The sequence below is a fragment of the Urocampus carinirostris genome, chromosome 8, assembly GCF_059441175.1.
Source record: "Urocampus carinirostris isolate Australia breed hairy pipefish chromosome 8, RoL_Ucar_1.0, whole genome shotgun sequence".
Lineage (NCBI taxonomy): Eukaryota > Metazoa > Chordata > Actinopteri > Syngnathiformes > Syngnathidae > Urocampus > Urocampus carinirostris.
In genome coordinates, this window is record NC_142356.1 from 28,626,044 (window position 1) to 28,647,225 (window position 21,182).

General features: G+C 39.1%; 1 protein-coding gene across 2 annotated transcripts in view; it reads right to left on the reverse strand.

Annotated features, from left to right (window-relative positions):
• grin2ab (glutamate receptor, ionotropic, N-methyl D-aspartate 2A, b) overlaps window positions 1–21,182 on the reverse strand; it is a 200,914-nt gene that overhangs the window by 42,696 nt on the left and 137,036 nt on the right. For both annotated transcript variants that reach the window (XM_088342227.1, XM_088342228.1), the window contains exons 5-7: window positions 3,053–3,219; window positions 1,449–1,583; window positions 1,280–1,379 (exon numbers count right to left, since the gene is read on the reverse strand). In XM_088342227.1, coding sequence (XP_088198353.1) covers window positions 1,280–1,379; window positions 1,449–1,583; window positions 3,053–3,219 — 402 coding nt within the window. The remainder of the gene's footprint in view (window positions 1–1,279; window positions 1,380–1,448; window positions 1,584–3,052; window positions 3,220–21,182) is intronic.

Below are 21,182 nucleotides of genomic sequence, written 5' to 3' on the forward strand. Positions count from 1 at the left end.
TTAGTTAATCACTAAAATATCATGCCAGTTTCCTGGAAAGTCAAAATGACCCATTACTGGTGAGCTATCATCAGAACCATTTGTGGGACACCTAGGGGTTCTTAGGGGGCTACCTGGTGCCACAGGTTCAACATTGGAGACCCCTGCGTTAGAGTGATTATTTAATAACAAAGTATCGTATATTATAGAAAAATTACATGGCGAAATTATTTTATTTTAATTATTTGAGGTAAAATAGAAAGTCAGGATCCATAAGTATCTTTTAACAATTTACAATATTGTTGGGGACGATGAGGGAATTTTCTACACTAGTAGTATCTGTATCCGATATCGGTATTGATCAATAGTGAAGAGTGGAATGCATGTGTCAGTACCAGTCCAAACAAAAAGCAATATATAACATTTTAAAATTTTAAAGGGACAATGCGTAATATTAAGTGCCTCCTAATGGCACAAAAAAAGTTTATTTCAGTAAAAAAAACAACAATTTTATTTGAATACGGTGCAAAAACTACATGAACATCATACCAATAGTAATTTTTATAGAAATCGCTGCCGTGTTTGTCTGGAATTTTGCTGAATTTGACACTGGTTTTGTTAGCATTAGACATTAGAGTGCCATTCACTGGTCAAGTATTACATACTAGAGGTTTAAAGAGTTTGGTCCTGATCAAAATGAGTTATTTTGTCATTCATTCATTCATTCATTATCTGCTTATCCTCAGTAGGGTCGCGGGCAGTGGGCAGAGGACACCCTGAAGTGGTTGCTAGCCAGTCGCAGGGCACACAGAGACAAACAACTCATTCGCTTTCACACCTAGGGACAATTTTAACCGGCTAATTAACCTGACATGCATGTTTTTAGAAAGTGGGAGTAAATCTGAGTGCCTGGAGGAAACCCACACGAGCACGGTGAGAACATGCAAACTCTGCAGGAGGGCTGGTAGATTTCTTTCCATAAACTCAGAACTGTTCCGCCGATGAGCTAACCACTCGGCCAATTATTTTGTCATGTTTTCATCTATTTCCTGATTACGTTAAAATGCTTAAAGTAAAAAATAATCCTTCCTTTGCTTAATGATTGGTTTGATAATTATATTTTTGGGTTTGTAGTTGCTAAAGATAGCATTTCATATGCAGAAATACACATTTTAAAATGCAAACTTGGCCACCCGGTTTTGTTACCCTTCGTTATGACGAGTGAAACTATGTTCAGTCAAATTTGAGAAATTGCTTCGTGCTGTTCTGGTGACAAGTAACGAAGAGCGATGCTCGGTACCTCTGGGGTAAAGTCCGGGTTTCCTGTGGTGAGACTGGACACGATCCAGATGTAACCAGCGCCGATCAGACCTAACGATCGCGCCTCCTCCAGGATGTAGCTGTCGGGGAGTCAGAGTCTGCATGATAAAGTTTTATTTCTCTTTTTATAGTTAACAAAAGCTCCTTACACAGCTTCGTCTTTGGAGCAGTAGAGTAGGATGACGGGACTTTGGATCCTCTTGAGTGCAATGTGGCTCTTGGAGTTGGGGTCTCCATCCACAGCGTCCAAGGTCACCACACTTTGGAGGTCCCAGCGCACAAAGCTGAAGGGACAAAGTAGAAAAATTATTGAATGACTGACCAAAATAAAACTCAATGATGACTGCATGTCAGCTACAGGTTCATAACAGAGACCCCTCGCTACTTCGCGCTTCGGTTATCGCTGGTTCATTGTTTCACTGATTTTGAATTGAATTGCTGCTGGTTTAAGATCAGGTAATTGTGTAATTTTGTAACTGTAATCCTGTGCAGTCCTTTGAGACATTTTTGTGATTAAGGGCTATATAAATAAATTTGACTTGACTTGACTTGTCTTTATCGTCACTCATATCAATGTATCATGCATTGTGTTTAGCAGACAGCTCACAGCAAATGCTATCACGGTCGTTACATTGGAAAAAAAATCATCAATTAAATCTGATTCTTAGGAAAGTCAGAAGAGCGTAAAAACTCGACAGTGGGTTCTACAGGCCCAGTGGTGTTTTTTCCCACACAATTAAGCAGTCCCTGAATGTGCCACATGACAACACCTGACTGTAATCAGTTGAGCACCAGTCCCCTGGGTGCTATTTAAGCTGCACCTGAGTTGTGTGGGAGAGCAAGGAGTGAAAGCTGTTACTAACAACCTCGTTACTCCTCCTTTTTTTGAATATCCAGCCGCTCTTTAAATCGCTTTCTTATGTTAAAGGAGAAGCCCTCAAATTTCGTTGTACTTTTGTATAGTGACAATGAGTGCCATTTATTCAACTGCAATTCCTTGTTCTGTGATTTTATTTATATAGTTGTTATTTTGTTACAGTTGTACACTCTCACTTGGTAATGACATCATCTCGACGTAAGTTTTTCCCTTGGGTGCTTGTATGAAGAGGCATCAGAACTACACTTATTTTCACATTTCGCTGGGGGTTCTGGTCCCTATTAACCGCGATGACAACTGAGAGTTCACTGTATTGAAATTTTGCAGAGATGTCCTATCAAAGCAATCCAGACCTTCTTGTTAGGGCCCAAAAATATATTTATCCATGATATTACCGTATTTTCTGCACTATTAGGTGCACCGGATTATAAGCCGCACCCCCAAAACAAAGCGTTTTTTCATATATTCTCATATATAAAGTACATGGAATTAAAACTACAGTAAGAGTTATTGTAAAATGTATGTTTCAAAAGAGATAATTTTGGTTTATTTTTGCTGGTTTTTGCTATTTCTTTGACCATTTTTTTTAAGTTCGACTTTATATTTTCCGCCTTGCTTTTTTTTGAAAACTTGCACACACTTGAAATGAGCAAAAATGATCTTCCAGTCGAACATTTTTGTTGTTACCTTTTATCTTTTAGGTCAAAATAATACTGTAATTAAAAAGTGATGTGCTTATTATCCAAAATATTCATATTGGGATCGATTCACCCACCCGTACTTGAGACATCATGAACTAAGCAGTCTTGCCTTATCAACCACTTAAATTTGAACGCATTAGTACAACATACACCGACCATGGACTTGCAGACCCACCTGTGATCTACAGTGACCCTGAGGGTGCTGATGAACTCCTGGTAGCCCGGAAACTTGGAGGTAACGATTGAGAAGACGTGCCAGTCGTACTCCTCCATTATGGCCAGCATGAGGAGAGCTTCCTGTTGCAAGGCCGCGCCAAACTGGAAGAACGTCGACTTCTCATCCTTTAGTCAAAAAAAGAAGAAACTAGTCAGCACTTATTTGCTCCTTCCAGCTTCATTTATTTAATTGCAGCAGAAAGTGATGCAGATGTAATTAGAAGCATTTTCAATTGTGTAATCACTAAGGACAAGATAAGAGCCTGAGAGAACACGAGAGGAAGGGAGGGGAACACGCTTCAAAGTCGTGTTTGCAGCCGCTGCAAATTGTGTTCACGAGCGCAGGCAACGCGATGCAAAGTCAAACGAGGCGCTCGCCTGATAGACTGACTGTCGCACGTTTTGCTCGCTCCATTCGGGGCGAACAATTATACAACTGCTTTCACTTGCTGGGATTAAACCAGATTAACACCAACTAGTCAAACATGATGATCAATGTGACACCTAACCGATGACATGAAACATAACCAATAAAAAAGGAAAATAAAATGAACTTTGTTAACAAGATTGACCATTAGCTCTCTTGGAGCCTGCAAAAGAGTTTTTTCAGTGAAACAGTAGTGATGTTTGCATGATATCAATTAAGATTTGTAGGTCTCTGGAGTCGCAAAGTCAACCACCTGGATAAAGGATGTAAATGAAAATTAAATAAGGTTTTTATGGTCATTCTTTATTTCGGTTAACGTGTCTATTTGGCTATGGTTATGTATTGTATTTTTCTGTCCGCCCGTCCGACACACCCTTTTCATTTTCCCCATTGATGCATTTTTCTCTCTCTTCCTGGTGTTTGCCTATCAACTCTGTCAGTTCACTTTGGCCCTCTCTTCTGCCTGACAGGCGTGATGCAACAGTAGGCCAGGTAGGAAGAAGTGCTAAAAGTATGCACCTCTTCCTACCTGGCCTTGGTTTGCAGCATCCAGTCATCCATTCACAGTAAAAAGAAAATGCAAAGATCTATAAATATTCAGAATACATTTAGATAATAACCCAATACCCAGCTGTGTGCCGGTTGTGTCTTTTGTCTGTCTTATTAGTCTGTATGTATTTAGTACCCGTTTTTGGTTAAGTTACTGTTGGCTCATTCTCACGTTTACTTGTTTTGTCAGGTTCTTTTTATGTCGCTGCCATTGTTGCCCCAAATATTCCTTATTACAGAAAAGACAAAATGACCAGTAAAACAGAATCTTTCAATCATTAGGGCATAATTTAACCATTTAAACTTTTCCAAGAACACTTCATGAAAACAAAACTATTTTATCATATTTCGAAGTATTTCAAAGTTACCAGTTCGCATCTACGCATACTTGCATTCTGGACAAAACTCAGGGTATGGGAGACACACCTTAAGACATGAAAAGTGAACAGACCACAGGGTCTTTTCTGTAATAATCGATCAATAAAATGGCCAATGAAGATGTAGAGAGTGAGGAACTAAACAAAGCAGTCGCTGTTTTTTCACAAATTGATCGGTGATGTACAGTCAGGGGTAGCAGGTGAGGCTGAGCTAGCCTACCATCATCGGAATTTGGGTGTGTGTGTGGATATGTTAAGGGGCACCATTTTCTAAGGTGTGTCTTAGGCCTGGGCGCAAATGCCTCTCCAGCCCAATACACAATTAAAGAATATACAGGACTGTCTCAGAAAATTAGAATATTGTGATAAAGTTCTTTATTTTCTGTAATTCAATTAAAAAAACAAAAATGTCATACATTCTGGATTCATTACACATCAACTGAACTATTTCAAGCCTTTTATTATTTGAATATTGCTGATTTTGGCTTACAGCTGAAAAAAACTCAAAAATCCTATCTCAAAATATTAGAATACTTCCTCAGACCAAGTCAAAAAATAATTTTATAACAGCAAAACTAAATCAAACATTTGAAAATGTCCATTGATGCACTCAGTACTTGGTTGGGAATCCTTTTGCACGGATTACTGCATCAATCCGGCGTGGCATGGAGGCAATCAGCCTGTGGCATTGCTGAGGTGTTATTGATGCTCAGGATGCTTCGATAGCGGCCTTCAGCTCATTTGCATTTGTAGGTCTGGTGTCTTTCATCTTCTTCTTGACTATACCCCAGAAATTCTCGATGGGGTTCAGGTCAGGGGAATTAGCAGGCCAATCAAGGACAGTGATGCCATGGTCAGTGCACCAGTTACTGGTGGTTTTGGCACTGTGGGCAGGTGCCAGATCATGCTGGAAAATGAAATCCTCATCTCCATAGAGCTTTTCAGCAGATGGAAGCATGTAGTGCTGTAAAATCTCTTGGTACACAGTTGCATTTACTCTGGACTTGATGAAACACAGTGCACCAACACCAGCAGCTGACATGGCTCCCCAAACCATTGCTGACTGTGGGAACTTCACACTGGATTTCAAGCAACTTGGATTTTGCTCTTCTCCAGCCTTTCTCCAGACTCTGGCGCCTTGACTTCCAAATGAAATGCAAAACTTGCTTTCGTCTGAAAAGAGGACTTTGGACCACTCTGCAACTGTCCAGTGCTTCTTCTCCATAGCCCAAGTCAGACGCTTCTTCCGTTGTCTTGAGTTCAGAAGTGGCTTGACCATGGGAATACGGCTATTGTAGCCCATTTCCCGGACACGTCTGTGAACTGTGGCTTTTGATACCTGGACTCCAGCTTCAGCCCACTGTCTTTGAAGCTCCCCCAAATTCTGGAAGCGGCTCTTCTTCACAATTTTGATAAGGCTGCGGTCATCTCTCTTGGTTGTGCAGCGTTTCCGGCCACATTTTTCCCTTCCAACAGACTTTTTGTGGATATGCTTTGAAACTGCACTCTGTGAACAGCCTGCTCTTTGAGAAATTTCTTTTTGTGTCTTACCCTCCTGATGGAGGGTATCAATGATGGTCCTCTGGACAGCAGTCAGATCAGCAGTCTTCCCCATACTTGTGATTTAGTTTACTGAACCAAGTTGAGTGTTTTTAAGGCTCAGGAAACCCTAGCAAGGTGTTTCGAGTTAATTAGATGATTCAGGTGATTAGTTGAATAGCCTACTTGTATACTTTTTCATGATATTCTAATATTTTGAGATAGGATTTTTGAGTTTTCTTGAGCTGTAAGCCAAATTCAGCAATATTAAAATAATAAAAGGCTTGAAATAGTTCAGTTGATGTGTAATGAATCCAGAATGTATGACATTTTTGTTTTTTTTAATTGCATTACAGAAAATAAAGAACTTTATCACAATATTCTAATTTTCTGAGACAGTCCTGTATTGAATGGTTATTATTTGATGCATACCTCAGCCCCAAACAATAGAACTAGTGGTACTATTAGCAAGCTAACAGCAAGTTAAGCCATCCAGTGTATTTTCTTTTTTCGTTGCATTGACTTTCTTTCATAATGGACGATTACCTACCCATAGCGAATAGTAGACATTGTTTAGACAGGAACAGTGAAATGAATAGGCAAACATAATATACAGTATACAGGTTTATGTACACGTTTTCTTCCATTTTCCATGTCAAGTCAAGTCATGTTTATTTGTATAGCCCTTAATCACAAAGAGTCTCAAAGAGCTGCACGGGTTATTGCATAGACTATTATTACAGACTATTATTACACTATCCCCTGATCTGAAACCAACACGAGGGCAACGAAAAACTCAAAAACCACAACATGAGGAAAATGAAGAAATCTTGAGAAGGGACCGCAGATGTGGTAATACCTATTGATGCCAATGACTGGGCAGACATTTTACCTTACGACCACCTGACTATTAATTTCTCCCAGAAGTTTTACTTCGGAAGGAGCTCATTATGCCCTTTTGTTTTTTGTATTGATGAGCTTTTTCCTCTTAATCCTCAGACGTCCAAAAACTTACTTTGATCAGACGCATTCTTATTTTTAAATTCACCGTTTCAAAGAAGAAACACCTCATTGCGGAATAATTATTTATTCGAATGAATTAGCATTGTATTGTATTATTCTTTGGATTCCCTCCATTCCCCCTGCCCTTCTTCTCTTCGTTTTGAGGTCAGAAGAGACTTGAGCTCAGTCTGTTGTATTTCAAACACCTGCTGCAGGAGAGATTACATCAAACCCTCCTCGTGGAGTGCGGCGAGCGCTACGCAAAAATCGCACTCACTCACAGAGACCATGACACATTTTACATCAAAGGCTTCACAAGCAAAATCAACTGTCAGCTCCTGTCTAACTTTACCTTTTGTGCAAGGGGTGCGTTGTGTCGTGTCTCTGAGTGGTAGTCAACACTCACACACATAAACGCAAGAAATACACAAACACAAAATGCACACTGGGAGCCAACCCTGAGGAGATTTCGAGAGCCTCTTGTCACGTATGAGCAAAGAGAGGATGAATAGTACTTCAAAAAGATCTATGTTAATGCCAATTTTAGGAGTATAAGGCGTTACAAAGGATATGTGTGTCACCAGCAGTGTTGGGAATAACGCTGTTATAGATAACGCCAATTTTGTATCAGTGTTATTTTTCAGTAACAGGGTAATCTAACTCATTATTTTTTCCTCCTTTACACTGTTGATATCGTTACTAAAGGTCAAAAGTGGTGCGTTACTTTGGCTGCAAACCTGACGCCGGTTTTCCAATCTCCACAGAATTATTGATGTCAGCATTTAAAATAGTGACTACAGTATAGTAAGATAGCGATTATGATTATAGTATTTACAACTGCGGCGAAAGAAAAGGCGAATGAGGGCTGAGTTTTCACAGTTGTTCGTGAATGAAACTTTTCTTAAGCCACTAATCAACACTTTAAATTTGACTTTAAATTTGTTGAGCCAAAAAAGGGTAAACCTTTCTTTGTATTTTAACTTTTTTTGTAGATTTTTAATATTTTAATATTTCCTTTTATTGTATATTTTCTTTTTTTTTGTCTTTTTCTTTATTGTTGTCTATTTTTGAGTCTTTCCATGTTGAATGTTATATAGGAATTGGTGATGTGGGAATTAAAGCAACATAAACAACTCAAAAGCCTTTTGGGACCTGAAACAGCTGTCTCCTTTTAGTGAGCCGAGCCAAAAATGACTATTCTATAAAAAAATTCGGAATTTCCATCTCTACAAGTAAACGCGGTGTTTCGTATTTGCTCTAAAATCTTCCATTTTTTTGACATACAACAACTTTTTTTTAAAGTAAAAGAAGTAGTTTATTTCCCTTGTAATTATTTACTTTTACTACCGTGTAATTTAGTTATTTGCTCAGTTGCTTTTTGGAAGAGGGAGTGAGTAACTAGAACTAACTGAAGTAACGTGCCAAACACCTGCCACCAGTAGCAAATAGTAGACATTGCTTATACAGAAACAGCTAAGTGAATGGGCAAACATAATATACAGTAAAAGAGTATTTTTGAAATACGTTTTACTTGGAGAAAAAAAAGTCTTAGACAGTACCCAGAAAAGAGAAAGAAATATGCAAGTGGTTCAAAGACAATAGACAAAATTAATATTGAGTGTCTTTGCTAAGTGTTTCTTTGCAAGTGCTTACGATTGCACAAGCCAAGAAATATGAACACTTTCCTGCTTCCACAGGTTTACAGTATGTACACGTTTTCTTCTATTTCCTTTATTATGCGGCCATTTTTAAGCAGTTTTAAGGGGTCTGATTCTATGTGAGTATATAGGGTAATTTGTAACCAGATAGTTACTTTCACAGTAATGCGATACTTTTGGGTGTTAGTAATCTGGGGGTAACACAACTACTTTTTAAATTAAGTAACAAGTAACTGTAAATAATTACTTTTTTCAGTAACGCCCCCAACACTGGTGGTAGCCAACACAAATACCCACACTTAAATACACGAACACAAAATACACACTGAGAGCCGACAGCTACTTGTCACGTTTAAGCAGAAAGGATGAAATGTTACTTCAAAAAGATCTATGTCGCTGCATCTGTGTGCTCTGGCGTGCACGTGTGCGTGCGTGTCGCTGCAGGTGAGACTTTATACTCAGGTTTAGAAGAAGAATCCCTGTGTGGCAACAGGCTTATCGTCACTTGCACCCCAGCAGCAATGGCGCATTGGCTCCTGGAGGTGCACGCATAAATACAAGAAGGCTGGGGGATGCGTTCGCACACACGATGCACCTGTTTAACCTTGAATGTGCATGAAAGGCTGAGGACGTTGCACCAAAAACAGCAAAGGTTACTTTAAGATCGTGAGCGCAACATGTTAGCAGGTAAAAGGGTGAATGATGTTTGGAGGAAGGACAATGCAAACATCCATCCTCAGTAGGGTTGCAGGGGTGCTGGAGCCCATCCCAGCCATCTTCAGGCAGTGGGCAGAGGACAGCCTGAACTGGTTGCCAGCCAGTCGCATGGCAACGCAAACAATCCAGTTAAAAATAAGAGAAAAAAAATGTTGTAAAACCATAATAAAAAAAAATATTGCAATATTAATTATTTTCAGTTATGATCCCCTAGGACGAAAGACGATCCTCTCATGCCTTCCCACTGTAACGCGCAACCAAATATGGTGTCATTTTCTGGGGAAATTGTTCTAAGGACACCGCTGCATAACACTGTATCCAGAAGTGGGTAGTGACGGAGTACTACTTGAGCAAGTTTAGGGAAATTTTGTACTTCTGGGAGTATTTAAAAATCCCTATACTTTGAATCTTACCTGAGTAAATTTGTGAGAAAAAAAACAGTACTTTTACTCTGTTACATCAGGCAACATTGAAGTTGTTACTTCGTTCCTTAATAAATCCCCTCCACGTAAGTACGCCTCTGTCTGTCTCCGCTAAGGCGCATTTATTTTGAAGCAGAACTCTGCCAGGCGCTACCATGTTTAACCAATGAAAGGTAGCAGCCTCGTCACATAACCATATCCAACTTAAGCGGGGGGTGGGGGGCCATGTTTCCGGATAAAACAAATCGAAACTGTCGCTTAACAATACCGACTATTAAAAATACAGAAGAGGAGGATAACCCCTGGCCTCATATCAAAAGCATGTTCCTCTTATAAAGGATGCCAAACACCAGCTACAATATGCAATGTCCCCTCTGTTCGAGTTCATGGGCTAGCTTGATGTTCTGCTTGCACATCCTATCAATATAAGTATTGGATCTTTAAATGAAATGATCTGCATGTGCTACCTGGTGCTACATGTGCTTAATTCATTTATTTAATTTCTACTATTTCAATTGTATTGTTTATTAAAGCACTCGGATTTACCTTGATTATTTAAATCTATTTTTTGTTGATTGGATGGACTTTGATCATTTGATAATCTGATTGGTTATTTTAAAAAAAATCAATAAATATGACGTTGCTACAGTTACTCAGTACCTGATGAATTTTTTTTCCACCAGGTACTTTTTTACTTTTACCCAAGTAAGTATGTGGACGACTACTTTTACTTCTACTTGAGTGATATTATTCTGAAGTAACGGTACTTTTACTTGAGTAAATCTTTTGGCTACTCTACCCAGCTCTGACTGTATCCTTATCCACGTTTGGTAGGTTGCTTGGATCCTTCAACCACTGGGGTCTTAGGGGCACCATTTCCTGTGGCGTGTCTCGGGCAAGTACAGTCTGTTGAAGCCCATCCCTCCACAGGCCAACATATGTCTCGAAAAGGGGACCATTCCCAATTTGGGCGTACAAGAGGATAAAAAAAAGAAAAATGGACCGACTTAAAAAACAAGAATAGTTTTACTAAGTATCGTAGGGGCACCATTTCCTGTGGTGATTCTTGGGCAACTACTGTCTGGTGGCCCCCATCCCTCTTAAGGCGTACATATGTCTAAAAAAGGGGTCCATTCACATATTCAGCGAAATACAAAAGTAAAACACATTCCTGATAAACATTTTTAGACTGGCTGTGTCAAATTATACGAATAGATGACATCAAAACATAATAATACATTCAAACTGATCACCAACAATAACACAACAGCCATAATAATACAAAAAATAAGCGCCAAAACAAAAAATTGTATAAAATAATTATCGTGGATTTATTCTTACAAAAGATGATTCAAGGGTACAATGATCGCGTTTTGCAATACAAAGCTTTTTGAAGTGGGGTTTGAGCAGGACTTAAGAGCTCTCAGCTCCTGCTCAATCATACGATGCCAACAATGTTTGCTGGTTGATTGAAAAATACTGCTCTTTTTCCCATTTTAGTAGATTTTACATTTAAAAAAAAATATATGAAAATGAGAAGGCAAGAATTACAAATTACAGTACAACAGAAGAAGAACATGTATTTACAGTAGTGAAAAGGTGAGGACAAAGACAAAGAAGAATAAAGAGGTAAAATAACATGGCCACAAGCAGAGGGCTCCCGCGCCCTATTGTTGGGTGCGCCCAGTGTAGTGTTAAATATAGACCCAGTTACGGAGACTGTACCTTTTAACAAGGTGTGCCCTATAGTAAAATTCGGTACTATATTTTCAAAATAATTAATTTGGTGCATAATATTTCATTTCATTGTTGGCAAAACACAAAAAACAAAACACAAAAAAATCTGATTGATTCGTTTGGGAGCCGGCAGAGATAACCGGCTCTTTTCAGTGAGCCGCACCGAAAGAGCCAGTTGTCTACAAAAAGCCGTAATTCCCATAAAGGAATGAAAAGAAACGAAAATATATATATTTCATAGAAAAAGAAGATTTAAGGGAGGAACAGGACGAATCAACTTAGGAAAAAGAGTGAAAGGCTGGAACAGGAGAAGGAAAATGAAGAACATGTCAATCAACGAAGAGGAAACAAGGAAAAGAGGCAAGCACAGGGGAATGGGAGCAAGCGAAGGGGAATTCAAGTGGAAGGGAAGGACGAGAAAAGGAAAAAAAGGAGTTTGTCACCACAAAGGATCACAACGCGTCATTTGAGCAAAGTGCTGTCTGAAAAAGATCACGCACATCAATTATACACGCACGCGCGTGCGCGCACGGCACCGCCGTGCGTCCACCTAGAGATTCACTGATGACATCTTGCATTAATTATACAAAATTGGGTGAACTTAGCGCACAGTCACCGACTACACACGCGCGCTCACGCACAGCAAGTAGAAACCCATTGATGTGTCGTTCGCGAACAAAACGGCTTTATGAGCTGGCTCTTCCTAGTGATCGAACCGGCTCCCTACCAATCAGGAGCCAGTTCTCTTTGAGGCGTTTTCTCTCTTGTGTTTGGTCAATAGACCTTTCAGTTTTTGAATTTACATTTTTTAGTAGAGAGACCCCTTGCTACTTTGCGCTTCGATTATTGCTGGTTCACTCCTTGAAGGATTTTGAATTTAATTGAATTGTCTTTATTGTCACTGAAATTAATGTATCATTCATTGTGTTCAGCACACATCTCACAGTATATGTTTCGCATATTTTGAATTTCATTTGTTAGACATTATTGTTATCAATATCAAGGTGTTGTGTCCGGCAGACAGCAGGGACTGATTAAGGAGGACACTCTGTTTGGGTGGGGGTGACTTTGTCCGAGACTCTGATAGGCTGGTGTAAGCGGTCACAGCGGGCGCGTGCTGCATTTATAAACACTCTAGGAAGCATAGTAACTGCTAGCTTTTAGCTGCCTGTTACATTGAAAATACATTGATAAATTGGACTCCAAGGAAAGTCAGAAGATTGCAACTAAATTGTGATCACTAGCTGGTGCTTGGTGGAAATATTACTTGGTTACCGAAGTGATTTATGCAGTGTCTAAGAGAAGGCAAGAACGGTGCTTCAGATCTGGACTACAGCTAACAGCTAGGCTATTGAAGCCTGTATCATGCCAACGCCAGGTCCATCAGCCATGAAACGGATGACTTGGAGCAACAACTCAAGGGAAATCGTTACGTTCGGGACAGTTTCATTTGAATCATCGCAGAGATCTGACTTTATTTGAGGACACCCGATGCTAGCAACAGGCTAGCCGGCCACTCTCTAAATTGCTTTCTTACACTGAAAGGAGAAGCCCTCCTATTTGGTTTAACTTTTGTATAATGGCAATAAAATAATTTCTTCAACTGCAATTATGTGTTGTGTGTTATTATATGTAATTTCTTTGTGACAGTCATGACCTCTCAGTCTGTAATGACGTCATCTCGAGGTAACTTTAACCTTTTGCGGGTTTTCATGAAGGTGAGACACTACAATGCGGATTTCAACTTTTTCACAAATGGTTCTGGTCCCTGTTAACAGCAAAAACCGAGTGATCACTCTATTGTTTGTTTGTTTGTACATGATTCAAATTGAATCTTTTCTTCCGGCGCCGTCACGAATGGCAGCCACTCCAGCAGCTCCCATGTTATTTTCGATTGTTCTCGATTGTTCTCAGCTCAGGGATGCTGCTGGAAATGTGAATTTCCCTTCGGGGATGAACAAAGTATCTATCTATCTATCTATCTATCTATCTATATAAAATACAGTTCACAGACTTGCATCCCCAGGGCCACTTCATCCATAGCCATCGATAGCCAAGCGCGGATTGTCATTGCGTATGAACATGAGTCTTTGTGTCTTGACCTTCGAAGCAGAGACTCCCCCAAAACACCTGTGACTGACTCACTGAACCCTGGTTAAGAGCAACTGGACGAGCGACTTCCTGTTTTGACTCAAAGCAGGTCGTACACATCACAGACCATTTCAAGATTCAAACAATTACTTTTTGCAAACTTCTCGCGAATTATTTTATTCAAATTGAAATGCAAAATGGGGGGCTGCCAGGGTGAGGAAGGAGATTGTCGATGCTGTTGAACTGAAGCTTAAAAGACTTTGGATACATCTTATGAATAACTTTGAGTTTTTGCATTTGAAAAACTGATGGGTCCCGACCTCACTCACATCCTTGTTCCACGAGTCCTCAAGTAAACTGAGTTTGAGACCAATCTTTTGGGAGATCTGTAAATATATTTCCTGTGTTTATCAGGGATTATGTGTTTCACTACTAGCTTTAAATAATTAAAAGTTTATTCTTGTACTTCATGGTTTATTTGCCGGTGGAGTGAAAAGTCAACTTTTTAGTGTGTTTTTTAGAGATTCTGAGATGCTTGATTTGAAAGTATTAAAAGTTTAAATGAGTTACAAGCTCACTGTAGTGTAAAAAGATTATGCTGTTATAATTTAGTTAAATAACAGATTTATTTAAATTATTGATTTATTTTTGCATGTTATAATATTATTGCCAATATATTAAAGAAACTCCCACAAACCTTTTTTTAACTTTCTTTGTTCTAATTTTCCTCGCTTTTTTTTGGTTGCCATTTTCTTTTTTCGTGCTTTTATGTCTTTTTTTTTCTATCCTTTTATTTTCTGCCTTTGTGTTTTCCCCCTAGATTTTTAAATAGTTTTTTTCTTGCTTTTTTTATTTCTCTTCTTTTCATTTTTCTTTAATTTTTTTCTCTTTTTACTTATTTCTTTTAGGCTTTTTGCTTCCATGTTTTCTTCTTTTGCTTCTTTTTTTAACTTTTTTTCTCCTTTTTTGTTCTTCTTTCATCCCTATTTTTTCTTTTATTATTTTTTCCTTTTGTCCTAGCTTTTCAATTTTTGTATATACATATTTATATTCTTTGGAAAGGATTAAGATTGTTTGTGTCAGGCTTGCCCTTTTACAAAAACGATATCATTTTCAATGATTAAACATTTTTGAAAAACGCCACAGAGCCATTAGAAAGCCCCAAAGAGCTGCTTGTTGATTGAACAAACAAAAACAATCTGAAGAGCCATTTGGGAGCAGAAAGAGCTAGCTCTTTTTTTGTGATGTGAGCTGAAAGAGCCGGTTCCTAGGGCGGAGTACATTAATAATAGAGCGACCATGCCGTATCGCACACTTACTCTGCGAGGCCGTGGCAAACTCGCAGCGACACATGTGAGCTCACGTCAAATTTCATTGTGGCATACAGACACACATGCACGAACACACACATAGAAGACACATACAGGCAGATGTCATGTGTGCATTTTTAACAATACACACATGAGCTTAACTTCATAGAGACTTTAACATAGATGTGCGCAACAAAGCACAAACAAGGCTTACAAATGCATAATTAAAACAAATTTGTGAGTGTATTAGTGGCCAGAAAGAAACGATCCTTGGGAAAATCATAGTGAAAAAGTCCGTCCTTAGAAGACTTTATAAGGTTTTGACAGTATAATGATAGTTGACCTAAGACGGTCAATATCACTGACAGCTCTTTTTTGAATGATTGGGTTCATTTTGTCCTTTGGGCTAAAGAGTACACTCAGGCGGCATATTTAAAGTATAAAATGCATATCATTCATAAGGCAAGAGCAAATATCCCGGCATTGGCCAATAGAAGGTTGGCTTGGGCTGCTTGGGATGGGCAGTGTTGGGAGCTGCAGTAACCAATTTGCCCACCAGAGGACGTTAGATACCCCACGAAAAAAGACCACACGAAAACAGATGTTTATCAATTTTGTTGGTATTGACACGAAACAGCAGCACAGTGGTTAGCGCGTGTGCGGCACAGTTCTGAGGTCATGAGATCGAACCTCCTGTGTGGAGTTTGCATGTTCTCCCCGTGCTTGCGTGGAATTCCTCCGGGCACTCCGGTTTCCTCCCACATCCCAAAAACATACATGTCAGGTTAATTGTCAGGTCAAAATCGTCCCTAGGTGTGAATGAGCGAGTGAATTGTCTGTCTTTGTGGTCTCTGTTGGACTGGCCGGCAACCAGTTCAGGGTGTCCCCTTATTGCCCGGGGATAGCTGGGATGGGCTCCAGCATCCCTGTGACCCTACTGAGAATAAGCGGTGCAGATAATGGATGGATGATGACATGAAACCTAGCTAAAGACACTCGTGGAGGCCTGAAGTCTAACTGTGTAAATTTGCACAAAAATTGGCTCAGCCATTTCCTATCTTATAAATCACATACAAACGCACACAGACACTCAAATCAGGATTTGTAACCTAGTTAGATTAGATTATATAAGATTAGATTAAGACAGATTATTAAGTGTCACGTACCTGTCAGTTTATACGTTCTCCCTGAAATTTATAGACGTCATCGTAGACTGCTCATATTGTCGCTGTATTTTTCATAGTCTGTCTTGCTCTGAGTAAATGGGTGCCAGGTTGTGTTTGTAAGGTCACTTAATAAGAGGAATTGCAATCATTAATATGGGAAGCAATTGGTTCACAGGAATGGAGTTGTCTTTGTGTAACTTCATTTTATCCCATCTCGTTTCTTTTCCCAATACTGACAACAAATATTAAGAGTGGACGAGTATCGATGCACGCATTAGCTTCAGTGGCAAGATCAGCCTTTTTTTAAGGTATCAGTGGTTTCTGATCAAATCAATGTCCGGCCTTAAGTGTGTGTTTAATCAGTTACTTGAAATTAAAAGAAATGCAAATTGCCCAGAGGGAAAGGCAATACTATAGGGACATTGTGTAATATATGGCCCCTCCTCGTGGTTGTAAAAACACTTTATTCATTCATTCATTGATTCGATTAGAATATAAAGGAATAAAACATGACGCATCATATATAAGTGCAATTTCTTTGAATAGTCGTAGGTCTCGAAATTTGTTATTTAACTTCACGTGTGCCTCACGCAGAGCCGGGGGGTAGCAAACTCAATAGACTTGGGGGCCAATGGAGATCAGGTCTCGGCAAGGGTTTGGCAAATTGGGTTTTCCACAAAAAATGTTCCGATCCACTGGTCTAAAATATCGTTTTTCAAAATTCCCTATACAAAATAAGCTCTAAAATATTTAGAAAAGCAAAAATCTGAATTAATACAAAAATACATCAATCAATCAGTAATAAATTAATCTATAATCCACTAGGGCTGCACTTAAAGGGACAGTGTGTGTTATTCAGTACCTCAAAGTAGTAAAATATCTAATTCATGTAAAAAAAGAACATCCATTTAAATTGTATAAATGTGCATTTTTTAAATACTTGTAGGTTGAGTAATTTATATTTGTTTTACAAGACATGAGCCTCACCTAGAAGGAGTAACATAATTGTCCGCCATCTTGCTGCTATACGTACCCAATAAACTATAGGCTTTTTACAAGGCATGGCAACAAAATTTAAAGAAAAGTGATGTGTTCTGATAACTTTAAGTCTCCGTAGTTTGCATTCATCCTCATGCTTTTTAGCACTTGTTTTCTGTATCACTGCACAGTACAGCGACATCAAGTGGCCAAATAATAAACACTGTCCCTTTAAAAGCAAGGGACCTTAAATTATAGGAATATAATAATGCCATTAATGAAGTGCAATATTAAGGAAACTTTACAACGTTTCATTCATTTCAAGTCATTTTTTGCAGGTATCATTTAGTGGCATTTGGTAACTACTCAGGATATGAATATCGGTATCAGTATTGGTCTGAATAGAAAGAAGTATCAATTATCCCTCACAAAATTGGCAACACAAACGATTTTGGTTGTTGACTCAAATTCAGAATACATCCTCTTTAGATGTATCCTCAAAAAATCCACAGATCAGATTGTGATCGGTGACTGATGAGTTTCATTCTGTTTTTAATATTGGTCACTTGCAAAGAAGATTGTGTTAGTTTGACTATTATGTGCACTGTTGTTCGTTGTTTTGGCTATTGACAACTGTAGCTGAGGGACGGGCACTTAAAAAGCTGCGGTCAATCATGGACTATTAATCACGTACACTACACAGCATCATCTCCAAACGGAAGAGCAGCTTCAGCGACAGACTGCTGTCACAGTCTTGTTCCACGGACAGACTGAGGAGATAATTTCTTCCTCATGCCATGAGGCTCTTTAACTCCACCCGGGGGAGTAAAAGCCCACATGAAACCACACCCCCACATTGCATATTACCCTATTTTTATTACAGTGTGTATTTTATGTAGCACTATTTATATACTCTATATCAACACGTTACATTGGGTATTTATGCATTATATTCCTTTTACGTTATTATTGTTTTATTTTCAACACAAGGATACTGCTTTAAGTGTGAATTTCCCTCCGGGGATGAATAAAGTATCTATCCATCCATCCATCCATCCATCCATCCATCCATCCATCCATCCATCCATCCATCCATCCATCCATCCATCCATCCATCCATCTATCTATCTATCTATCTATCTATCTATCTATCTATCTATCTATCTATCTATCTATCTATCTATCTATCTATCTATCTATCTATCTATCTATCTATCTATCTATCTATCTATCTATCTATCTATCTATCTATCTATCTATCTATCTATCTATCTATCTATCTATCTATCTATCTATCTATCTATCTATCTATCTATCTATCTATCTATCTATCTATCTATCTCTTATGAACTGTTTTCATTATCTTCATTGTCGGGCAATCATGTTATTATTTGATTCCCAAATTCTTGATGGCGGAACCACATTTTTAACAAAAAAGTTTTCCTAAAGAGAAAGGGATCAACAAAGAACAGGTTGGAATTTATTGCCTGATGGTTCAATCTCCTGTCTCCGCAAGTTTAAAATCCACATATGCCTACTCATTTAGAGTTCTACTAAGCTTTAAGCATATCATTGAAAGACAGGGTTTTTAAATTCTGAATTTTGAATCAGAAGAAAACGTAAAAAAAAAATAATTATAGCCGTAACGTCCTGACTAGAGTGCAGTAAGACTAATTCAAATAGCCTCCACCATTGTGACTGATATCCAATTTTCTTTCTTTTATTCCATCCGTCATACATAGTATGGCGAAGCTAAAGCTAAGGGTTGTTGTAGTTTCATGTGAGAATTATTTTTTCTTCTATATAAGGGGTCGACAAACCAAAATGTTGAAAGAGCTACATTGGACCAAAAAACAAACAAATAATCAGGAAAATATCTGGAGCTGCAAAATAATAAAAGCCTTATATAAGCATTATGATGAATGCAATGCATATTAGCCTGCTATCAAAATTACCACGTTGGATGCAGCACATCCCATTGAGAATTATGTTTAACTTCATTACAACATTTATGAACTACTGTATGTTTCATTGCTTTGCTAAAACTAAAGAATTAAAATATGGAAATCCAATTTGCGAGGCCATTATTATTTACAGGAGTCCGAAAAAACACAATAAAATAGAATGTGAGGTACACTTTCTTCACCGCCTCGCAGTAAACGGTCAAAGTTGTAGCTGTATTTTGCTCCAAAAGACAATGCAGGAAAATGCTATACTTGCAAAAACAATCTCAGCGAAAGGTATTACACTACACCTGACTGGTCAACATGGCATTAAACTCAAAAGAATGCACGGTGGTTGAGGTACTTCGAAGTCAGGAGGACAGTGTAGCCACAGCAGGTAAACAACCCAGGTAGCCTGCTAATGGTTAGCTAGCTAGGTTAGCTAAGTTTTTAGTCGTGACATGAGGTTAATTTAGCGCCACTGTGGGTATACAGCTCTCACTTCTGAATACATTTTTTATCCATATAATTTAGATGCCCCTATTAGCAGTCAGAATCGGGCTGCAGGTAGCCAGTGTGCAGCTGCAGGTACAGCAGAGGCCCCTCGTCCAACAGTCCCGCCCATCTTAAAATTATTATATCAATAAAACCTTTTGTACTATATCTGTAGTCACATAGTACTTATGTTTGTGCAGTGAGAATCGATAAAGAATTGGATTGAGAAGGAATCGGAATCGCAAAACCTTATCAATATATGACTAGACCTCACAATATATGACTTGGCTATGGTGACAACTTGTATCCCCTGTTTTTACCAACCCGACACCAGTGAGAGAGTGACAGACAAATCGTTGCTTCATGCCTGTAAACTCGTACCAGCTGATCTTGCCTCTAGTCTCATTGTTACCCCATAACATCCTTGTTGAAATGCAATATTTATTCTTTGCAGCATTGGAAAACGTTAAAAGTGTTTGTGTGATGTTTGTCCTCCTGGAAATGCCATATTAAAGCAAAAATGTCTCCCCTTCCCAATCTTTTTCAATTCGACCCCCTATTCCCTACTTTTGCTCGGAGCTTAAAGCTTCTTAATGTGTCCCTACTAAAGTAATTAAAGTTGACAGGTCACAAAGCAGACAAGCATCAAGATAAACGACGACGGTGTGATTAAGCCAAGTAGCGTGAACGCAAACCTCATGTGTGCTTTCCTAGCCTGTAAACTGTGCCATGCAAACGCCCCCGGAAAGTCCTGATAAGGCTGCCAGACGGCTCGTTCTCCCTCTTTTTCTTTCCTCAAAGCCGTAATCATCATCAAGGCTAAAAAAGTCAAAGGCTTCGAAGAGACATTTTCCTTAACGCGATACGCTGTTAATCTTGGAAAACAAGAACACCCGGTTCAACGTGGCGTGTTTTTTTGTTGCCTGGCTAATTCTCCCCAAACGCCCAACAGATGTTCTTTGAAATCCTTACGCTAACAAAGAATTAGCGCTGACAAAAGATGGGAGGCAAAGAAAAACATTTTGGCAGAAGATAAGGCATGAAAAAAATGCACATTTTAAAAATTCAATATTTACTTATTGAGATAACGGTGAGTGCAAACAATTTACTAAAAAATGTAGTCAAAGTACGAGGTAAAATTAGAAAAGTAAATAATAGAGAGGGGCAGCCCGGCGGTGCAGTGGTTAGCGCGTATGCGGCACAGTTCTGAGGTCATAAGATCGAACCCTCCTGTGTGGAGTTTGCATGTTCTCTCCGTGCTTGCGTGGGTTTCCTCCAGGCACTCTGGTTTCCTCCCACATTCCAAAAACAAGCATGTCAGGATAATTGGCCGGTCCAAATTGTCCCTAGGTGTGAATGAGAGAGTGAGTTGTCTGTCTATGTGTGCCCTGCAACTGGCTGGCAACCAGTTCAGGGTCTTCTCTGCTCACTACCCGAAGACAGCTGCGATGGGCTCCGGCACGCCTGTGACCCAACTGAGGATAAGCGGTGCTGATAATGGATGGGTGGATGAAATATAGAGAGTATTATGCTACCAAATACCATGAATCTTCAGTAGTTAATGAAGGCCAAGGACATGTAATGCCGTGTGTTTTTTTCTGGGACCAGGCCGAACATTCGGACTTTGAGCTGGAGAGAAGCAATGCAGTTGAGAACATTTATTACAACGTTTCAGAAT